At 46.6% G+C, this 22,917-nt stretch overlaps 1 protein-coding gene across 1 annotated transcript; it reads left to right on the forward strand.

Moving 5' to 3' along the window:
* Window positions 1–968: 968 nt before the first annotated feature.
* Window positions 969–21,344, forward strand: LOC115464684 (vomeronasal type-2 receptor 26-like). Its single transcript, XM_030195044.1, has 4 exons — window positions 969–1,751; window positions 3,531–3,758; window positions 18,376–18,502; window positions 20,440–21,344. Exons 1-4 carry the CDS (start codon window positions 990–992, stop codon window positions 21,342–21,344), a joined length of 2,022 nt encoding a protein of 673 aa, XP_030050904.1. The 5' UTR covers window positions 969–989.
* The last annotated feature ends 1,573 nt before the right edge of the window (window positions 21,345–22,917 follow it).

The following is a 22,917-nucleotide window of genomic DNA, read 5'->3' on the forward strand; positions in this document are numbered from 1 at the left end:
GCGCGAATGTGGGTCACTTTTTCTGGACCCTTTTTTTTCACGAACAAGTCCCAAAAAAGTGCCCTAAATGACCAGATGACCACCGGAGGGAATCGGGGATGACCAACCCTGACTCCCCCAGTGGTCACTAACCCCTTCCCACCTCAAAAAACCAACTTTAAAAACTTTTTTTTCCAGCCTGTATGCCAGCCTCAAATGTCATACCCAGCTCCATCACAGCAGTATGCAGGTCCCTGGAGCAGTTGTTAGTGGGTGCAGTGCACTTCAGGCAGGTGGACCCAGGCCCATCCCCCCCCCCCACCTGTCACACTTGTGGTGGTATATGGGAGCGCTCCAAACCGCCCCCAAAACCCACTGTACCCACATCTAGGTGCCCCCCTTCAGCCATAAGTGCTATAGTAATGGTGTAGAATTGTGGGGAGTGGGGAGTGAGGGGGATTTGGGGGGCTCAGCACCCAAGGGAAGGGAGCTATGGACTTCAGAGGTAATTAACTTTTTTTTAATTGTTAAAAGTGCCCCCTAGGGTGCCCAGTTGGTGTCCTGGCATGTGAGGGGGACAAGTGCACTACGAATCCTGGCCCCTCCCAAGACCCAATGCCTTGGATTTGTTCGTTTTTGAGCTGGGCGCCTTCGGTTTCCATTCTCGCTGGAAATCGAAACCGCCCAGCTCAAATCCGCACAAATCCGATGCATTTGGCTGGCACAAACCGTATCATCGGAAAAAAAGATGGCCGCCCATTTTTTTTCGAAAATACGGTTTGTCCCACCCCTTCACGTACCCGTTCTCGGAGATAGACGCCCATGGAGATGGGCGTTCGCTTTCGATTATGCCCCTCCACATCATCTAATACTTTATCTCCTCTACTCTGTCTAGTATAATTTTGTTCTAAATATTTGATATGTGAAAGAAATGTAATCTTAAGACTAGGATGGTGAAAAATTCAATCTTTTATTTTCAACAGATAAGTTACATCTCAGGGAATCTTGTCATGAGCGACACAGTTAAGTTTCCTTATTTTTACCGGACTGTCCCTAGTGAGCTGCACCTCTGTGCTGGGATAGTCAAACTGTTGAAGCATTTTGGCTGGAACTGGGTCGGTGTCATTGCAGCTGATGATGAAAACAGCATGAGGGCTGTGCAGATCCTGAGAGAAGGGATTGAGCAGAGTGGAGGTTGCATTGAATTCATAGAAACCATCCAAGAGTCCAGTTCAATCATGATTCAAAATGTTACTAATATTTACAACACCATCATTACATCTTCAGCTAAGGTGATTATTTTGTATTGTAATAGAGACTTCACAGATGCTATAAGATATACACCCATTTGGCAAGTACCGGGAAAGGTCTGGATCATAACAGCTGAATGGTTATTTTTATTTCCCTCAAACAATGTCGATAGGAAAAACACCTTTGCTTTCACTGTGGGAAAGAGGACTATTCCAAGCTTTCACAAATTTGTCCGTGAGGTGAATCCTGCTCTGTTTTCAAGTGATGCATTCATAGAGTCTTGGTGGAAGGACCTGTGTAACAACAAGTGCCCTAAGAGCATCCAAAGATCCTGCAGCAGTGATGAAACGTTTGACTACATCTTACACTGTGACATCGTAATCCTTGGAAGCAGTTATAATGTGTACAATGCTGTGTATGGTGTGGCACATGCACTGCATGACATGATTACTTCTGGTTCTAGAAATAGCATCCTGTTACGTGGAGAACGTGAGAACGTTTTGGATTTTTCACCATGGAAGGTAATATCCTTTGACTGAGGAATGTTATTTTCAGAAACATGTGATAGTCTATAATTGCAGGATGCAGTGAAGTCTGTATAGTCACACAGATGCTTCCTGCTCAGAGATGTGCACCAATTTCAAAAATACAAGTGGATTGTAAAGCATATATATAAAATGATGAGAGTAGTATTACTTGCACAGATGTCAGAGCTTTATTTATAAATTACTTCCAAAGCGGATACATCTTTTTTCCAATTTGTCAAAACATCTGCCCTTATCATCTGTCTCTGCATTCAATGAGCTTTCTTCTTTTGATCATATACTCTCCTCTGCTGCTTTTAGGTGACTTCATCCTGCCCTATCTGACTGTGCATCATCTTTCTTGGGTTTAACCTCTGCCGCTAATCTTACTCAACATGTTTCTTTTCCTATCTACTCTGTTGGCAATGTAAGCTACCTAACCATAAAGTTCAAGTTGGTGAGGTTTCCTTCTCTGGTCCCCTCCTCTATGTCTACTCTCTCTCTGTTCCCTGGTCTAAGGCTTAGGAGCAACCTGAGGAAGTATTATTTCACAGAAAGGGTGGTGGAGGTGTGGAATGGCCTCCTACTGGAGGTGGTGGATTCCAGAGTTTAAAAAGGCATGGGATAAGCATATGGGATCGCTTAGGAACAGGAAGAATTAGGGTTTACAGAGGATGGGCAGACTGGATGGGTCATATGGCCTTTATCTGCTGTCATGTTTCTATGTTTCTAATCACCTGCTTGTTTCCTTTTCTCTCTCTTTTCCAGTGCCTCCACCCACACCCCTCACTTCCCTTCTCTTTCCCTGGTCCCCTCCTCTATGTCTGTGTTCCCTGGTCTGATTCCTTTTCTCTCTCTGTTCCTGCGCCTCCACCCCCCCCCCCCCCCCCCTCCTCACACACACACACTTCTTGCCAGTCATGCCCCCTTCACCTTCTCTCCTTCTCTCAGCTCAGGTGACTTATTTAAATTCCTTGCTTCAGCATCTCCTTGATACTTGCATGGAAATCCCCCAGCCTCGTATCTGACATTTGCTTTTGCACCAACTTGGTTTCTTAAAACTCTATAAATTCTGAGTCAGAGATTCAAGTTGAACAATAAAACAGAGGTTGTTCCTGTGCAACTTTTACTCCAAATTATCTATCTTGTCATCAAAGGTAAATGTTTCTGCATGAGAGCCAGCTGGGCTTGGGCCTGTGACAAGACCTCTGCCATGTTGGAAGTATGGTTCTCTACCTTCTGCATGCAGTGCCCTATCTCAGGCCATGTTATTCAGTTGTGCAGATACCTTGTGAAATGGCTATCCAGAGCCTCAACTACTGCTGAGGAAATTGTTTGAATAAACGTGCCATCATCCATCTCCACCATGTTGCAGTCTGTGGATTAGGGCTTCTCTTTCACTTTTCCGTTTGATTTAGCCATCATAACCATTAGCTGTCCTAATTTCTGCCGCTTTATGCGGGTGCTGGCATAACTGCTGGTTCCACTTTAAACATGCGTGGTCAGAGCTGATATTCAAATAGCTATGCCTGGTTTAGTGCCACTGAATATCGGGGCTAGGCAACCACAGGGCTTTTTATATAGCTATAAAGATAGGTAGAGATAGATAGGTAGATAACCGTGTACATGCAGCTGGAATAATTATCCAGATAACATCCATTACATCATGTTGCTGTGAAATTAAAGTCCATCCCTAAAATGAGATTATATGTGTTTGATATTATGAATGTATTCCTGCAGTGAGTTCATTAATAAAAATGTTTTGCTTCCCATTAGCTTCATCATTATCTGAAAAAGCTTCATTTTAACAATGTTCTGGGTGAAGAAATGTTTTTTGATGAGAATGGTGATCTCGCCATTGGATATGATATTATAAGCACAGTAATTCTACCTGATGGGACACGGAGTAATGACATTGTTGGAAGCTATAATCCTTATGCTCCACCAGAGAAGAGCTTTACCATCAATGAGAAGACAATTGTGTGGGAGGACTTGTTCAGCCAGGTCAGATGTAAAATGGAAACCAGTGAACCATGCACATAAGTTCATAAGTAATGCCACACTGGGAAAAGACCAAGGGTCCATCAAGCCCAGCATCCTGTCCACGACAGCGGCCAATCCAGGCCAAGGGCACCTGGCAAGCTTCCCAAACGTACAGACATTCTATACATGTTATTCCTGGAATTGTGGATTTTTCCCAAGTCCATTTAGTAGTGGTTTATGGACTTGTCCTTTAGGAAACCCTCTAACACTTTTTTAAACACTGCCAAGCTAACTGCCTTCTCCACATTCTCCAGCAATGAATTCCAGAGTTTAATTATGCGTTGAGTGAAGAATAAGTTTCTCCGATTTGTTTTAAATTTACTACACTGTAGTTTCATCGCATGCCCCCTAGTCCTAGTATTTTTAGAAAGTGTGAACAGACACTTCACATCCACCTGTTCCACTCCACTCATTATTTTATATACCTCTATCATGTCTCCCCTCAGCCGTCTCTTCTCCAAGCTGAAAAGCCCTAGCCTCCTTAGTCTTTCTTCATAGGGAAGTCGTCAGATCCCCACTATCATTTTAGTCGCCCTTCGCTGCACCTTTTCCAATTCTACTATATCTTTCTTGAGATGCGGCGACCAGAATTGAACACAATATTTGAGGTGCGGTCGCACCATGGAGCGATACAATGGCATTATAACATCCTCACATCTGTTTTCCATACCTTTCCTAATAATACCCAACATTCTATTTGCTTTCCTAGCCGCAGTAGCCCACTGCTCACATTAAACGTCATCTGCCATTTAGGCACCCAGTCTCCCAGTCTCGTAAGGTCCTTCTGTAATTTTTCACAACCCTGTCGCGGGTTAACGACTTTGAATAACTTTGTGTCATCAGCAAATTTAATTACCTCTCTAGTTACTCCCATCTCTAAATCATTTATAAATATATTAAAAAGCAGCGGTCCTAGCACTGACCCCTGAGGAACCCCACTAACTACCCTTCTCCATTGTGAATACTGCCCATTTAACCCCACTCTCTGTTTCCTATCCTTCAACCAGTTTTTAATCCACAGTAGAACATTTCCTCCTATCCCATGACCCTCCAATTTCCTCTGTAGCCTTTCATGAGGTACCTTATCAAACGCCTTTTGAAAATCCAGATACACAATATCAACTGGCTCCCCTTTGTCCACATGTTTGTTTACTCCTTCAAAGAATTGAAGTAAATTGGTCAGGCAAGATTTCCCCACACAAAAGCCGTGCTGACTTGGTCTAGTAATCCATGTCCTTTGATGTGCTCTGTAATTTTGTTTTTAATAATAACCTCTACCATTTTCACCGGTACCAACGTCAGACTCACCGGTCTATAATTTCCCGGATCTCCCCTGGAACCTTTTTAAAAAATCGGCGTTACATTGGCCACCCTCCAATCTTCCGGTACCACGCTCGATTTTAAGGATAAATTGCATATCACTAACAGTAGCTTCGCAAGCTCATTTTTCAGTTCTATCAGAACTCTAGGATGAATACCATCCAGTCCAGGAGTTTTGCTACTCTTCAGTTTGTTGAACTGCCCCATTACGTCCTCCAGGTTTACCGTGAAGGCAGTAAGTTTCTCTGACTCGTCCGCTTGAAATACCATTTCCGACACCGGTATCCCACCCAAATCTTCCTCGGTGAAGACCGAAGCAAAGAATTCATTCAATCTCTCCACTACGTCTTTATCTTTCTTGATTGCCCCTTTTACCCCTTGGTCATCCAGCAGCTCAACCAATTCTTTTGCCAGCTTCCTGCTTTTAATATACCAAAAAACATTTTTACTATGTTTTTTTGCCTCTAATGCTATCTTTTTTTCATAATCCCTCTTGGCATTCTTTATCTGCAACTTGCATTTGCTTTGACACTCCTTATGCTGATTTTTGTTATTTTCAGAAGGTTCCGTCTTCCATTTTCTGAAGGCATTTCTTTTAGCCCTAATAGCTTCCTTCACCTCACTTTTCAACCAGGCCGACTGTCTTTGGACTTCTGTCTTTCTTTTCTAATTCGCTGAATGTGTTTGGCCTGGGCCTCCAGGATGGTATTTTTTAACAGCGTCCATGCCTGTTGTACAGTTTTTACCCTTAAGTTTTTTTAAATCGTTCTTCTCATTTTATCATAGTCTCCTTTTTTAAAGTTAAACGCTAACGTATTTGACTTCCTGTGTATAGTTACTTCAAGGTTGATATCTAAACTGATCATATTATGATCACTGTTATCAAGCGGCCCCAGTACCATAACGTCCCTCACCAGATCATGCGCTCCACTAAGGACCAAGTCTAGAATTTTTCCTTCTCTCGTCGGCTCCTGCACCAGCTGCTCCATAAAGCTGTCCTTGATTTCATCAAGGAATTGTACCTCTCTAGCGTGTCCTGATGTTACATTTATCCAGTCTGTATTTGAATAATTGAAGCAGTGGCGTAGCCACAGCTGGCGTTTTGGGTGGGCCCAGAGCTAATATGGGTGGGCACTATGTATATATAGGCGTGAGTAGTGTTTCTTGGGATACTCCTAAATAATGCCTTTATAGTGCACTTGATGATGGATTTTTAATATACAGTCTGGCCAACAGCTGTCCTTAAATCAACATAAACCACATACATATTCGGAACCTATGTTGCAAACCTTAACACCACCAGTTCTGAACACTCAAATACCAATAACTGCACCTTTAAAAAGGCAGCAGTGAATATACACAATAACAGTACATGTCCTATTGAAAAGCCAGACAAGTCAGTCAGACTAATATAGATTCCCCCACACACACCACAAGCTAGCAGAATCTCTTACCTCGGTCACAGGCAGAACACAGATCAACCACCATTAATTGCAGAATAAATGACCAAAATTTTGAAATTGTCCTGTAGCCCGGCATCAGCCCTACCCTCCAACACTCCATCCCTGTAGCCCATCATTGGCCCTACCCTTCCCTTCCTAGCATCCCAATCAGGAATCTGCCCTACCCTTCCCTACCCCCCACTCCTCCCACTAGCCTAGCGTCATCCCTGCCCTGCCCCCTACCTGTACCACCAAGTCTGACATCTCCCCTGCCCTTCACAATCTCTCTCTCCCCCCCATCCTGATGCACACCAGCATTAAATATAAAACCTTTCTTTTTTAAACACGTCCTGAGTACTACAGAACCCACCCCCATCCAAAAACCCACCATTTATATTTAATGTTGGTGGATTTCTGGGTGGGAGTGAGCTCTGCAATGCCCAAGTTTAAAAAAAAAGAGATTTATATTTAAATATTTTTTTAACCTGAGTAATGCAGAACCCAGCAACCCACCAGCAAAACACATAGTAAAACAGTTTTTCTGTCACAGCGCTGGAGCTTTCACGTGCGTGCACCCTGCTATGCAGACTAACTGGCGCTTATGAAGACAAGTACCGATTGGCAGATCAGAGAGACAGGTACTAATTTTTGAGTCAGAGAGACAAGACAGGTACCGATTGGTGGGTCAAAGATACTGTGAGTGTGTTGCAAGAACTTGATAATTATGGGCCTTGGAAACATTTGCTGATACAGGTTGTTTGGCGATGCGATGCGCGCGCTCAATGTCTAAGGTAACTTACAGTTTGATATTTAATAATTTAGACAAAAGGTTGCAAGAATGCTGAAATATAGTCACCTTCCAGGTTTTCAGGGACACCTAAGAGGCGCAAGTTGTTTGTGTGAAGCTGTTTCGCAGGCAGCGCTTCCTTCGCGTCTGCCCTGCGTGCAATGCAGAAGGAAATCGCCTCGTCTTCGGGCCTTCCCCACTGTGTCCCGCCCACACGGATGGAGGGCGGGACACAGTGACGGAAGGCCGAAAGAAGGTCTCAGTAATGCCTATTATATCCAATTTTTCATTTAGTACAATATATTCCAACTCTCCCATCTTATTTCTTAGACTCCTAGCATTTGCATATAGACATTTCAGAGTATGTTTGTTGTTCCTATTTGCATGATGCTTAGTACTTGACACTATTGATTTGCCATCTTTTGTCTGATCTTTAGTTGTATTTAAGGGAACCTGGCCTACCACGGTCTGTTGTGCAGCCTCACTATCCAGAAACCCTATCATGCGTGTTTTTATAAAACATATAAGAATACCAAATCTGATCACTGTTCCTTATAAGCTCAGTAGGAGTCCTCTAACTGCACTACTGCCAGTGGGTGGTGAGGTCTTCAAGATCACCAGGCAGACATGTGAATGGACACACATTGAGGATGTATTCTATTGCTTGGTAGATGCCATGGAGGGGCAAAATGGAAAGATCGTCCAAGTACGAATTAGGGCGTTCTTACGATAACGTCCAAAAACAGACCTGTATAATGGAAAAATAGTGTGGGCGTTTTTCGACAATCGATTATCCCTGTAAGAAAACAATCAAATGACGAGCGCATAAGCGTGACTAAATTGGGCGCCCTAACACGGTCGACTATTGCAGGTGCAAACGACCAAATCACGTGGTGTGTAAAATAATGTACATAGGTGTATCGCAAGTACAGTACATGTTGTTCAGGCCATCCAGGTACGGAAATATATGACGAACGCATATATGTGTCAACTACAGACATATCATGCTGCTCCACCCATACATTCATCATATGTGCCCATCTAAATGTGCGGATCTGCATGCACTGTACACCTACTGAACATGCAGTAAATGTATATTGTGTATATGTGAAAAGGGTCGGGTGGGGTGCGTCATACTCATCTATAGAAGGCACGTTTCACACTCCTGCAGGCATGTGCACGTCAAAGACGTCTATGCTTACGAGGGCGTCCACGTGCTGATAGGGGCCATATATGGAATGGTCATCCATATATGGAGCTGTGCATGAAACGACGTCCCTCACGCAAGGTCGTCTATATAAGGCACTTCTTTTCCAACACGTGGAAAAATGGCACAACGAAGGGAACCCAACTTCGGGCAGGAGGAGAGCCTGATGCTGGTGCGGCTGTGTGTAAGGCACCGGCACAGGCTCTTCATTCAGCACCATCACCTGCCCCCCAGGCTGCAGGCCATGCGAGCCTGGTCCCGCATCCGGGAAAGATTAGAGAGGTAAGGTTATGGCCCAACCCCCCTCCCCTCCTGTACCTACACATATAACAGCTCCGTCATCAATGTTACCAGCAGTAACTGGAGTGTCCATGCAAGGATCATGAGTAATATAGGAACATGCACAATCACCAATAATTTGTATGTTATTGAAACGACCACCATTCCCACATCCCTACAAGAATGTATTTCGTTAGGTTAGGTATGTGACTATTCTATTAGTGTTATGTGACAATTTCGTTAGTTATGTGAAGGCCACATTTTCCAACCCCTCTTTGGAGCCTCTGAATAGTGGAAGCATGAGACCAATGAAACCTATACCATACTTTATAACATGGTCATGATAACACATATAAAGTAGTTTAACAAGCATACATTATAATGTATACAAACGGTACTGTCTGGCCTCATGGCCACCTCTCTGGCATCATCTGCATAGGAACCAACTCGGTGGCTGCTGTGGGTGCTTCACCACCCCACCCCCCAATATCAAATATGTATGGAGGGAGGGGTCATCTCCACTGGGGGTTCCACCCCCCAAAATGGAAAAAAGGTGGCTCCTATGATTCACTACCAATGGAGGTGCCCCCCCCCCCCCCCAACACTGTAGACCCTCTCTCTCTGGTATGTGAATAGCAAATGAATGTGTGCAGGGGACAAAAAGGACCAACACCCCTGACCCCTGCTCTCCAAACTTATATCTTACAGACGCTTTGGAGTCCACCGGGACCTCGAGTCCCTGCGGAGGCGGTTCCGCAGGGTGAGGCGGGAGAGGCCCGACGTCATTCGGGCGGTGCGAAGGCACCTCAGGGCTCGCCGTAAGTATTTTGAAAAACAGGACACCTGTACAGATTACTACATACATTTTATGAATAAAGCAAATGTGTTGTACAATATCACTTCCCATGTGCCTAATAGCCACCTAGTAATACCATATCTGTCCCAGATCAAGGATGCAGGTTGCAGGGGTTCTCCCATGAGCGTGCTTGCAACGTCCGACCATCCCCCCCGAGATGAATGAGATGATATGCCACACTTTACTATTCCCCTTACTGTGGTGGCTGATTAGTGTGTCCTGGTACAGTTGCCTGAGGCCCTACTTTTACTGCATGTTATGGCCTAACTCACATAAAAGAATTGTGCTCAACACCCTTCCCACTGCCCCCCCCCCCCCCAATAACTCCTACAACAACTGCCCATCAACCCCTCGTTGCATCTCACAATGCAAACATGCTGGTCAGCAATGAATTTGGTATGGCAACATGTCCTGCGTGGTGTGTATCAGAGGAGGGTCCAGGGTTCTGTGTCATGTCATCTGATGCAGCTCATTCCCCATGGGCATAGGCTACGCCTTACCACACCCTGCCCCATCCCCTGCCTCACGCCACCCAGCTACTGCACTATGCAAGCCATGTTGTATGCACTGATCTCAATCACACTCCTTTTACATACACAGGGCTCCACCAGCAGGAAGCCGAGCGGGAAGATGAGGAGGGCCACCACCTCCAGGAGGAGGAGGAGCAGGAGGAGGAGGAGGAGCAGGAGGAGGAGGAGGAGCAGGAGGAGGGGCACATGGAGGAGGAGGAGGAGCAGCAGCCAGGCCAGGAGGCGGCCCACCAGGGAGAAGAGGAGGAGGAGGACTCGGAGGAGGGAGTCCTCATCATAGACATTCGTGAGGACCCCTCCCCACCTGCAGCTCCTTATGAGGGCTCTCCCTCCCCACCTGCAGCGCCATCGCCTGGCCCACCTCCATCCCCTGGGCCAGCTTCTGTGTCCCCTGGCCCACCTCCATCCCCTGGGCCAGCTTCTGTGTCCCCTGGCCCACCTCCATCCCCTGGGCCATCATCCATGTCCCCTGGCCCACCTCCAGCCTTTGGGCCAGCGACTGTAGTGCGCCTCCTGCAGCAGCTGGTAGATGGCCAGCAGCAGATTATAGTTGGCCAGCACCAGCTGCTGCAGGAGGTGACAGCCCTACGGCAGGGCAATGAGCAGCTCCAGGGCCCACTAAGGGTACTGCTGGGGCTGCTCATTGCCCTGCTACAGAGGGCCTTACTAAGAGGGCGTGGCCGCCCTTAATTTAAATAGGGGGGCCTGTTGGTGTTGTGTGTGTGGGGGGAGGGAGGGAGGGAATTGTTGGGGTTGTGTGTGTGGGGGGAGGGAAATGTTGGGGGTTCTGTGGGGGGTGGGGGAGGGAATTGTTGGGGTGTGTGGGGAGTTGTGGGGGGGAGGAGGGCATTGTTGGGGTTATTTTGTAGGGGTGGGGGTGGGGATGGGGGGCAAATAAATTTTTGTTATAATATAACTATCAGGGTGTGTGTGTGTGTGTGTTTGTCTCCCTTGTGCATTACATATCACCAAATGGTGCTGTTGAGTTGAGAGGAAGGAGGCAGCAATATGCATAGCATTAAATGTGCTGTGTGAATGAGAAGGTGATGTATGTCTGAGAATGTTGGCCAGACAGAACGCCACCTGTTCATTCCAACCTGCATGGCCCATATGTGCAGGGGGGTTGGGCCGGGGAGGCTGGATGGATATTTGTGTTCATTAATAAAAATGGCCAGCCAGCATCTCTCTCTCCCTTCCTCCCTCCCTCCCCTCCACCATACTGACCCACATTACAGAGTGCCATCAATAAGAGATTAATAGTGTACCACGTGTGATCTGCCAGGTACACACTTCCACATAACTCCAGGTACCACATACACAGTGTTTGCTGTCTGATGGACACATATCTTTACCCACAAGCCACATTGGTGGGGTGGGGGGGGGGGGCCCAAGAAGGACCTACAAACAGCTGGCTCATATTTTCACATTGAATACATCAGCTATGGTATATAATGCTGAGGAGCAAAAGGGAAACAATGGGAAACCCAATAGATGGATGGTTACTTCATCACAGTTGCAATGTAATACTTGTGTTAGGGAAGGGCACAAATAACAATGGTGCTCATTATTTGCAGGTGTGATCACACTTTCTCCAGTAGTGAACCAAGGTGTGTTACATTCAAGTATTCTGGGTTTGTGTCCAACTTTGTCTCTGAAGTGACTTGCCTTAGGTGGGATTTGAACCAGCAACCTTATGATTATAAGGCTGGTGCTCTAACCACTAGGCCACAGCAGCCACCAGGCTTTATCCACCACCAGTTACTTTGGGTTGGTACCTGTACACACACCCCTTTCCCTCACCACCACGTCATAGGCCTCAGTGGCACTACCTGTAGCCACCTCGATCATTTTGTCCAGGCTACCGATTAAAAACAATGTAATGTGCATGTTCCCTACCCTACTACCTATGGAGCAATTTAGGAAGGTGTTGCATAAAGTGCTATACACATCCATTGCATTAATCATTCTCCCCTCCCCCGCCTATGGACCTTGAGAATGGGTGGCCACTTCATAAATGGGGACTGGGGTACACCACATAAACAAGGAAGATGGAAGCTACCGGGAACCAATACAGCACCTCCAACAGCTGGCCCACACCACTGAGGACCTGCCAACCCCACAGTACAGTGCACAGGAACCTGGTGAAAACAGAGCTACCTAACATCTGACTCCAGACTACATACATACAGTGAATGCACACTCCTTGACTATGAGCACAAAGAGAAGAGGTGGCAGACAAACGAGAGCTTACCATGAACGTCTGTTTCAAGACTGTGTAGTGCGCCTTTTATCTTCTGGAACATTAGCTGCACATCTCCCTGATTGAAATGACCCTTACCGAGGGGTGCTTGATTTGGGGTGAGTGTAGCAAATTCGTGGCCCCCACACACTGCCTGCTACAACCAGGCAGAGAGAATGGGAGAAAGGAAGGGAGCATCAGGCGATGTGGAAGACAGGAAACGGAAGGCGTGGTGGCTGAGGGCCAACAATTATTCCCCCCCCCCCCCCTAAATACACAGGTGTACCCAAGCATGCTAAGTGAGGGTAAAACCCTGTAAATGATTATTACGAACAACCGGCAAGGTCTCAGTGCAGGAAATGGCAGGTAAAATGGCAATGAAGAAAGGGAAGGCAGGTGGAGACGCCCATACTTATCTACTCATAATCGAAAGCATGTGTTCCTAATCGCTATCTGAGCTGGGCACGCTTAGGAATTATGTGTATAATTGAAAAAGTAGCGCCCAAATCAGAAACGCCTATTCCCCCGTCTCAATGGGCGTTCTTGGCGCCTATATAAACGCCCACTCCGTATTTTCGAAAACACCATTGGTACAATGCCACCACGCATGCCGCCGACCCGGAAGGGTAATTTTCTCGAGGCAGAGGTGGAGCTCCTGGTACAAGAAATTGTACAGCGGCACCGGAGTCTGTTTGCTCCCACAGGGCAGAGGCTGGCAGCAACAGTAAAGCAGCGGGAATGGGAGGCAGTACGGGACAGCCTGAATGCTGTCTTCCATGCTGGGAGAGACGTGGAGGACTGCAAGAGGAAGTGGCGGAAGCTGAGGAGGGATGTTCGCAGGAAGGCAGGGGCCAATCCCCCAGGCAATGACACTGCCAATCTTACACCAATGGAGCTGATGGTGTACTCCCTCCTACCCCAGGAGGGCATCCACGGGATTGGCTCCATGGACACCTCGGGCCAGGCTGAGGACTCAGGTAGGTGTTTCATTATGCAGTTGGGGTATCTGTTGTGCTGCAGTACACTTGTGTTATAGAAGTTGGGGTCAGGGGGAGGGAGGTGAGGAGTGGGGGGCAGGAGGAGGGAGGTGGGTGTGGGTGTGGGTGGGGATGGGGGGGGGAGTATCTCTGGCTGTCTTTCTGTATATTAACAGGCCACCTTTATGATGCTGTTGTGACCTGGTAACCCCTACTCACTAGCTCTCTACCCTTACTCCCTATCCCTACCGTTGTCATTGGGTTTCCTCTTACTTGTCCTGTGTGCCCATATTTATAGAATTAATTGTAAGCTCTATTTGAGTAGTGGTAGTGGTCATGTGTGTTATAGGAGCAAGCAGACAGGGTGGGTGCTGTGTGTGTGTGAGAGCACCCCCAATATTGAGGAAAGATCATGTAGCTGTGCAGGGAGGAGTGTTGGTCACTGGGCTTAGCACCCCCAATACTACTTTCCAGTTGGCTCCTATGGGTGTGTGTAGGTTACTACTGTGGCAGAACTCTGGGGGCCGTCCTTCCCTACTACTCCCTCCTATTTTCCCATTACCAAACTGTGCCTAGTTCCTCCTGTGACCTCTGTGCTCTACTGAGTGTGGGCCACATGCATTCAACTGAAGGAGCCTGTAATGGGGGTCATAAAGCAGTTCTATGCAGTTTAGCAAGTCAGTAGTAACACAACACATGCTGCAATGTTGTTCAATTTAACAATTATACAACTAACAGCTTGTGCACAACGTTGTGAGTGGTGTCCTTCTCTTGGCTGCTCATCCACCACCTCTACCCAGCTGCCTGCGGGCCTCTCTCTTTCGTACCCGTGTCAATTCCATTTCTCCTCACCATCTCTTTGCTGGGTCATCAGGTTGGGGGACATACCAATGTATATGAATGCTGAAAGACAAAAGTGGGTTATTTGCACCAACACTATTCCTCACTCTTGTGCTATACAGGTGAAGACTCAGAGGAGGCTGGCCCTAGTGGCCTGCAAGGCCAACGCCCTACACCATCTGTCCAGCCTCAACCTCCACAGCCTGCAGCACCAGCAGTCCAGCCGCCACCACCTGCACCAGCTGTGCATCCTCCGCGTCCACCACCACCTGCACCAGCTGTCCAGCCTCTACCACCACCAGCTGTCCAGCCTCTGCCAGCACCACCACCACCACCTGCACCGGCTGTCCAGCCTCTGCCAGCACCACCACCACCTGCACCGGCTGTCCAGCCTCTGCCAGCACCACCACCACCACCTGCACCGGCTGTCCAGCCTCTGCCACCACCACCACCACCACCACCTGCACCAGCTGTCCAGGCTCTGCCACCACCACCACCACCACCTGCACCAGCAGAGGCCGCACCTCCAGCACCGGAGGACTTTGGTGAGGAGGAGGAGGGCCCAGCTCCCCGCCAGAGGCCATCCGCCCAAAGGAGGCAACTCCTGCGGCTGGCCACGGAACTACTCCGCCACAACGTGCGCTTGGAGGAGTACCGCCAGCAGAAACTGGAGCTGCAGCGCCAAGCACTGGAGGCACAGCAGCGAGCACACCAAGAACTCCTCCAGGCGCAACGTGAAGGCCACCAGGAGGTGCTCCAGCAACTGAGACGGCTGGAGCAGAGCATCCAACACCTGCACCCTCAGGGCACCGCGCCTACTCCAGCCCCCGTGCTGCTGGAGCAGCCCCTGCCATCAACCTCCTCCTCCACTGACCACCAGCAACCACCACCAGCTAAGAGGTGGGCATTGCGCTCCTCAGCCTCCGCACCCACTCCTGCTGCTCCCATTCTGGGTCCTGTGGCCAGACCACTACAACCAAGAAGGTGGCCCGATTTCCACGGTGCAGCCGAAGCCGCAGGCTGCCGTGGGGATAGGGAGGAGGACACTGGGAGCAGCAGCTCCGAAGAGGGGGAAGAGACTTCCCGTGCAGCACCAGCTGCAAAGGAAGGGCGTGGGAGGGGTAGGAGGGGACGGGGGAAGGGAAGGGGAAAATGATGGGACATGCTGTAGGGTGAGGGTTGGTGGGAGGGGGGTGGGTGTGGGAGGGAGGGGGGTGGTGGTGGTGGTGGTGGGGTTGACCAAACACATATGCACTGTATGTAAATAATAAATGCTCACTTACATTCACCTAAAACTTGTTTCAATGAGTCTTTGTCTTGCTCTTACACCAAGCTGGTAGGCATTGAGCTCTGCTCTGTGGGCTGGGGGTGGAGGGGGCTCCTCTTCCAGCTCATCTGGGGCCTCTTCTGGTGGTGGCTGTGGCTCCTCTGGGAGAGGCTGTCCTCTGCGCTGGGCCAAATTGTGTAACATACAGCACGCCACAAAGATCTTGGCCACCTTTTGTGGACTGTAGAGCAGCTCTCCTCCAGACCGGTCCAGACAGCGGAAGCGGTTTTTCAATAAACCAAAGGTGCGCTCAATGATCCCCCGGGTGCTGCGATGTTTCCTGTTGTAGGTTTCTTCTGGCCCTGGTTGTGGGTGGATCAGGGGGGTCATAAGCCATGTCCTCTGCGGGTAGCCTCGGTCACCTTTGCAGAAAAGCAGAATGAGATAGATGAGTGTGTATCGCTTGGAGCAGGTACAGGGGGGGGCGGGGGGGATTTGGATAGTGGGTTGTGGTGGAGGAAGCCAGGGCGGAGGGTTGCCCAGTGGAGGAGGTCTAGTATGGGTGGTACATGCATGTTGCACTTACCTAGTAGCCATCCACCAGTGAACTCCCCTCGCTCGAACCTGCGGAAGATGCCCGAGTGCTGTAGGATGTAGGCATCGTGGCTGGAGCCGGGGTACCTGGCACACACGTCTAATATCTCCCCCTGGGCATCACATACAACTTGCATGTTCATAGAATGAAATGCCTTCCTATTTCTGTAGGTGGCTTCGTGTGCCCGGGGGGGTCTGAGGGCTATGTGTGTGCAGTCTATCACACCGATGACCGAGGGGAATCTAGCAACAGCATAGAAGGCGGCCATGTTGTTGTGCAGAGCCTGGGGGGTGGTGGGGAAAGTGATGTAGTGTGAGGTGTGAGTTATGAAGGCATCCAGGAACTGGGTGAGACAGTGTGAAATAGAAGCCTGGGTGAGGCCTGTGTTAGCAGCTAATACGGATTGAAAACTGCCAGTGGCCAGGACAGAGAGAGCGGAAGTGATTTTGAGGTGGGCAGGGATGGGGTTATTCCTACGTGTCTGGGGCTGAAGGAGGGGTTTCAGCTGCTCACACAGCTGACGAATGGTGGCCCTATCAAACCTGAACCTTGTTAGACACTGCTGGTCAGTGAGTTGTAGGAAGGTGGTGCGGGGCCTAAACACTCGGGGCCGTGAATACCTCCTGCGGTGGGTGGCCTCTTCGTGTAGCATGAATGCCACAAGTGCATTAAGTGCATCCATATCCCCACCACCAGTGCAAGTATTAGGACTAGTAGTCAAAAAGCAACACACACAGATCTGTCACTTCCAGCCACCACGCCCCTCTGGCCACTCACTCGCCAAACAGTACAGGCACACAGAGACAAACGGAGGTCAGGGAATACAGTATACACGTGGGAAGAGTGAATGGGGAGGGGGAGGGGGAGGGGGAGGGGAAGGGGCGATAGAGCAAAGGAGTAGGAGTAAGGAACGGTGAAAGGGTAAGACACAAAAAGAGGCAGGGCACACAGACGACCGTCACAGGTACTGAACACGCTCGGCTTTCTCTCTGCAACCACCACTTCAGCTCTTCCACCAACAATATCGCCACTCTCCAACTACACACAATCGCTAATGAGTCTAAAGACGCTTTCCCCCTTGCTCTGGTCGCTTTTATTTCGGGTCCATCATATTACGCCCATCTTCCCGCTCAACCAGAGCCATTTCGCTATTCGTTATACGTTGTACCCGTCCACGTCGTATCACCGCCCCTAACACGCCCCCGACACGCCTCTTATTTGGGCGTTTTTACGTCCACGTACGAGCGACACGGACGCACTGAAACATTGCTTTCGATTATATGGATTTACTCGTTTTTGTGAGATTAACGTCCATCTCCCGATTTAGGTCGGCTCTTGGGCGTTTTTCTCTTTCGATTATAAGCAGGATAGGGGCCTTGTGGATCACCTCTAAAGACCCACTGCCGTCCTTTGAATGCTTATTGACTACAGTCTGACTGAAATTGGTATAGCCATGACCACAAATGACTTTTAAAGTTGCCAGCTTGCCTTTGTGGTCAGCCATATCTTGCACCTCAGACTGCTTACAGTCAGGTGTGGGCTGGAAGGTAAAAACAGACTGAATTTCTCAACAGAAGGTGTTTTGCAAGGGTGTTGTAAATGTCATGGTGAAGTGGAAGCTCTGAGATTTTTTTGGATCTGAGCGAGCAAACTAGCTGTTGTGCTCCAATGACGAATGTCTGATGTTGCAATATTAATCATCATTGTTAGTAAATGAGTATCAGTGGGTCATAGAGGGCCACTAATGATCCATATAGTAAAATTCAGCATTATGTCTTCCAAATGTACATGTGCAGATTGGGCAAAGTACTCATTATTTTTTGATACATTTGTACCCCGCGCTTTCCCATTCATGGCAGGCTCAATGCGGCTTACAGGTACTTATTTGTACCTGGGGAAATGGAGGGTTAAGTGACTTGCCCAGAGTCACAAGGAGCTGCCTGTGCCTGAAGTGGGAATCGAACTTAGTTCCCCAGTACCAAAGTCCACCACCCTAACCAACTTGAACTTTATGGTTAAGTAGCTTACAAAAAAACAAAATTAATTAAATTAAATTATATTTTATCTTCCATTCAAAATATAGTGCTCATACCACATTCCCATATTCTCCTGAGTAGCTTGGTAATGAGATAAAAAATGTAAAAGGCTAGAACCACCTCACGTTTACAAAGAAACTGCATCTGAAAAGTCGTATTCCAGTGTTATCACAACTTTGTACGATTATTTTCTCAATCCTCAGGCACCTCCTCAGTCCAGATGCAACCCAAGTTGCCTTCCTGGATTCAGGAAATTAACCAGGGAAGGAAAATTCATTTGCTGTTATGACTGTATTCGCTGTTCAGAAGGCGAGATCTCCAACCAAACTGGTGAGCGATGACATTATAATGAGACATGCCCTTGGGCACTGGTTATTCATCATTGAGCCCATATCCAGCCTTTGCAGTCAGCATTATAAAAATACTAACGGATATGGCTATAAAAAAAAGCAAGGTATTGATCACCAATATCCAGATAAATTTAGTACTCACATAGATATGTTTTATATAAACTATCGGTCCAATATTCAGTGTGGGGTGCTGGGTGTCTTTGGGGCAGAGAATAGGCGTATTCTGTGCTAATCAGCGCAGCTATATTCCATGCAGCAACTGATTAGCGCTTGATTAGCAGGGAACCCTAACTGCCTAGAAAATAGGTGTTGGTAAGTGTTCCCACACTAATGGTGAAATTTTAGAGTAAGCTGCTTTATGGGAGCATTTGGATTTGAAAATATGGGGCACATAGAATTGATATGATGGAAAAATTATTTAGTTGTTCCCAGTGTTTAGTGGTATTGTTACTCTTGACTTCTATTGATATCAGTCAGAACTTTAGAACACATGGAGGGGCATAATCGAAGGGGTCGCCCATGTTTTGTTGAGGACGTCCTCGCAAAATGTCCTTGTGGTGGGGAGGGGAAACCCGTATTATCAAAACAAGATGGACCTCCATCTTTCGTTTCGATAATACGGTCAGGGATGCCCAAATCTTGACAGTTACGTTTTCCTTAGAGATGGTCGTCCCTAGACTTGGTCGTTTCTGATTTTCGGCGATAATGGAAACTAAGGACGCCCATCTCAGAAACGACCAAATGCAAGTCCTTTGGTCATGAGAGGAGCCAGCATTCATAGTGCACTGGTGCCCCTTACATGCCAAGACACCAACCAGGCATCTTCCGATTTGTGTCGAAAGATGGGTGTCCTTCTCTTTCGAAAATGAGCCTGCAAATGTTCTGTTTTGTGGGTAATCAAGGATTTTTGTCCAAATTTGCAAACATAAGAACATAAGAGTTGCCCTAATGGGTTACACCAAAGGTCCATCTAACCTTGTATCCTCTTCCAACAGTTGTCAATCCAAGTCACATGTATATAGCAGAATCTCAAAAAGTAGATACTTCATGTCCCTTTTTTCCCAGGAATAAGCTTTGTCTTGCCCCAGATCTACCTTAATAATGTTTTAAGAATTTTTCCTCCAGGAATTTGTTTTAACATTTTCATAATGCAGCTAACTACTGTACTTCTGTCCCTTGCTCTTTGGGAGGGGAAGACACTTCAGCCTTGGAGATACACTCCTTGGCTAGTATAAGAGAGACAATCAGACTCGGATAAGCAGCAACCAAGTAAAATCTTTACTGGTATTTCTCTTAGTCGGTACAAAAGTGATTGTTCCCTCTGGAGCATTTTTGTCACACAGCCAGCAAGACATTCAGACTGAGTTACAAGGCTGCTCAGTTTGGCTTTCTCATTCTGCACTTATATACAGTTATAAGTTTCATTTCTTCTAAAACATACGATTCCTCTTGTTCTTACTTATTGCACATAAAAGGATATTTTCTATTTTCTTCATTATACATAAAAGGTTATTTCCTTTATTCTTACCAGCCTCTGCTGTCCAAGTATATTTGAAAGAGTAAACAAACATTTTATGTTTACCTGTTCTTACAGACCTCTGGCATATCTCCCCTCTGCTCCATGCTGAAGAGCCATAACTTCTTTAGCCTTTCCTAATATGAGATTTGATCTATCCTTTTAATCAAACTTCTCTGTACCTTTTGTAATAATGCTATGCAACTACAAGAATACTGTACAATATTTGAGGTGTGGTTGAAAAAGGTTTGGCTGATAGGGGGTAAGTTTATAAAAGGACACTAATATTTAGGTGCCTAGAAGATGCCTGGAAGGAGTCTCTTCTATAAAAGTACATAGACATTCATGTATGTTCTGCAACAGATGCTATGAGATAATAAGATAATATTTTTCATTCTCAGATATGGATACCTGTATAACATGCCCAGAGGACCAATGGCCTAATCAGAAGAGAGATGCCTGCATCCCAAAAGTAATAACCTTCCTGTCCTATGAAGAGCCTTTGGGGATAACTTTGACTTTCATCATAATTTTCCTCTTTCTCATCACTGCTGTTATTCTGGGAATCTTCATTTACTACCAAGACACTCCCATAGTGAAAGCCAACAACCGAGACCTCAGTTATATTCTCCTCATCTCACTCATGCTCTGCTTCCTCTGTTCTTTGATATTCATTGGCCGTCCTGAAAAGGTGACTTGTATTCTCCGACAGATTGTCTTTGGGATCACGTTTTCCATTTCACTCTCCTCTGTATTAGCAAAAACCATTACTGTGGTCATGGCCTTCCAAGCCACCAAACCTGGGAACAAGCTCCGGAAATGGATGGGTTCCAGGTTCTCAAACTCTATAGTCCTTTCCTGCTCCCTTCTTCAGGCTCTTCTCTGTCTCATCTGGTTGTGTACTGCTCCTCCCTTCCCATATCTTAATATGAGATCAGAAACTGGAACAATACTAATTGAATGTAACGAAGGGTCAAAAGTTGCATTTTACTGTGTTCTGGGATATCTAGGATTTTTGGCTGGTATCAGCTTCATCATAGCTTTCATAGCAAGAAATCTACCTGACAGTTTCAATGAGGCCAAGTACATCACCTTCAGCATGCTGGTGTTCTGCAGTGTCTGGGTCTCCTTCATCCCAACGTATCTGAGCACAAAGGGCAAGTACGTGGTAGCAGTGGAGATATTTGCTATCCTGGCTTCAAGTGCTGGACTTCTGGGCTGTATCTTTCTCCCTAAGTGCTTCATTATTCTGCTGAGGCCTGAAAGGAACAGTAGAAAATTCCTAACTAAAAACTGGAATGATTAAAATTTGTGCAAATGATAGATTAATTTATTATTGTTACCATTTGTTGGGCTAATCCAAAGTGACTTATCTGTGTTTGTTTTTGCAGAAGCTGCATCACTGGTCAAGGCCATCCTACAGTTCACATATTTTTCTTTTTTATTATTTTAGCTAAAATAAGATGTTATTCACAATTTGAACATAAAATGTAAGTAAATATAACAGTCAATAACAATTTTGTCATTGATACATTGTTGGATTAAACCTTATACATGTGAGTAGCTTTTCAGGGTCTTCCTGCATTCATCGTATTAATGTGAAACAGTAGTAACATTTGGGGGCTACTTACAAAGCTGTGTTAGCTATTAACATAAAAATTAACATGGTGGCCTAACGCACGCCTGTCGAGTGCCAAAAGGATCCCACAGTATGTTTTTGAGACAGACTGTCTGTTCTATACGTTTTGTCAGAAAAGGGATGTTAGACACTGGTCAGTAGTTTTCCAGCTTGTCCTTGTCAGTAGGGGGCACAAGACAGACCTTTTAGTGCCATTGGCATTTGCCCTTTCACAACAGTAAACAACTGTGGCCCTTTCAAAAAGGCCTCTGATGCCAGCTGTAAGGATGTTGGCTGTAAGTCATGCAAGGTTTTATGAAAGCCTCCTCTGTTTTGGGGTTGAATGAATCCCAGATAGCTTTACACGGTGGGGACAAGGATTATTTTGAATGTACTCATATTTAATAAGACCTAAATGTGGGGACCATAAGTTAACTGCTTTGTTTGTACCCATAGAAAGATGGTACAGTATATCAAATCCATTTCCACCTTCTTCTTTTAAGTGTCCTACTAAGATAATACGAATTTAATAAACATTATAAAATATGGCTGACTCAACTGTTGAATCTTATAAAGTAGTAATATTATTTGATACGTATTGCAGTGGGACGGGGTAACCAGTGTCCCTTTGAGAAAAGACGTAACATGCTCATACTTTTTTACTCACGTGATTAGTCTGCCATATTTTGAGTTAGTTAAAGATGTTAGATGTCGGAAGTTTTGATACCTTGATAGAAGGCATTGCAGGAATCTAAATTACTAATGACTAAAGCATGGACTAATATCTGAAGAGCAAGCTGATGAAATAAATATCAAATTGAATGGATCAATTTAAATTTATAGAAACAAAGTTTAACAACAGATGAAATCTAAGCCTTAATATTAAATTGTATCATCCGATGTAACACCTAGTATTTTAAAGTTGTTACTTCCATGCTTTATTTTTAGTTCCAGATGTAATTTTGTGCATACTGATGGATGAAGCAAAGCATCCAGACCATGGGCGCCCATCTCCGAGAACGGGTCCGCGAAGGGGCGGGCAGACCGTATTATCGAAAAAAGATGGACGTCCATCTTTAGTTTCGATAATACGGTTTGCGCCAGGCAAATGCATCGGATTTGGGCAGATTTGAGCTGGGCGGTTTCGTTTTTCAGTGATAATGGAAACCGAAGTGGCCCAGCTTAAAAACGAACAACTGCAAGGCATTTGGTCGGGGGAGGGGCCAGGATTCGTAGTACACTGGTTGCCCTCACATGCCAG

Source organism: Microcaecilia unicolor, chromosome 3, assembly GCF_901765095.1.
Source record: "Microcaecilia unicolor chromosome 3, aMicUni1.1, whole genome shotgun sequence".
Taxonomy (NCBI): domain Eukaryota; kingdom Metazoa; phylum Chordata; class Amphibia; order Gymnophiona; family Siphonopidae; genus Microcaecilia; species Microcaecilia unicolor.

Coding starts and splice junctions, on each gene's coding strand:
- LOC115464684 (XM_030195044.1), top strand. CDS start 990: ATGAGCGACACAGTTAAGTTTCCTTATTTTTACCGGACTGTCCCTAGT. Junction 3,759..18,375: donor GGGAGGACTTGTTCAGCCAG/GTCAGATGTAAA, acceptor CTCAATCCTCAG/GCACCTCCTCAGTCCAGATG. Junction 18,503..20,439: donor CGAGATCTCCAACCAAACTG/GTGAGCGATGAC, acceptor TTTCATTCTCAG/ATATGGATACCTGTATAACA.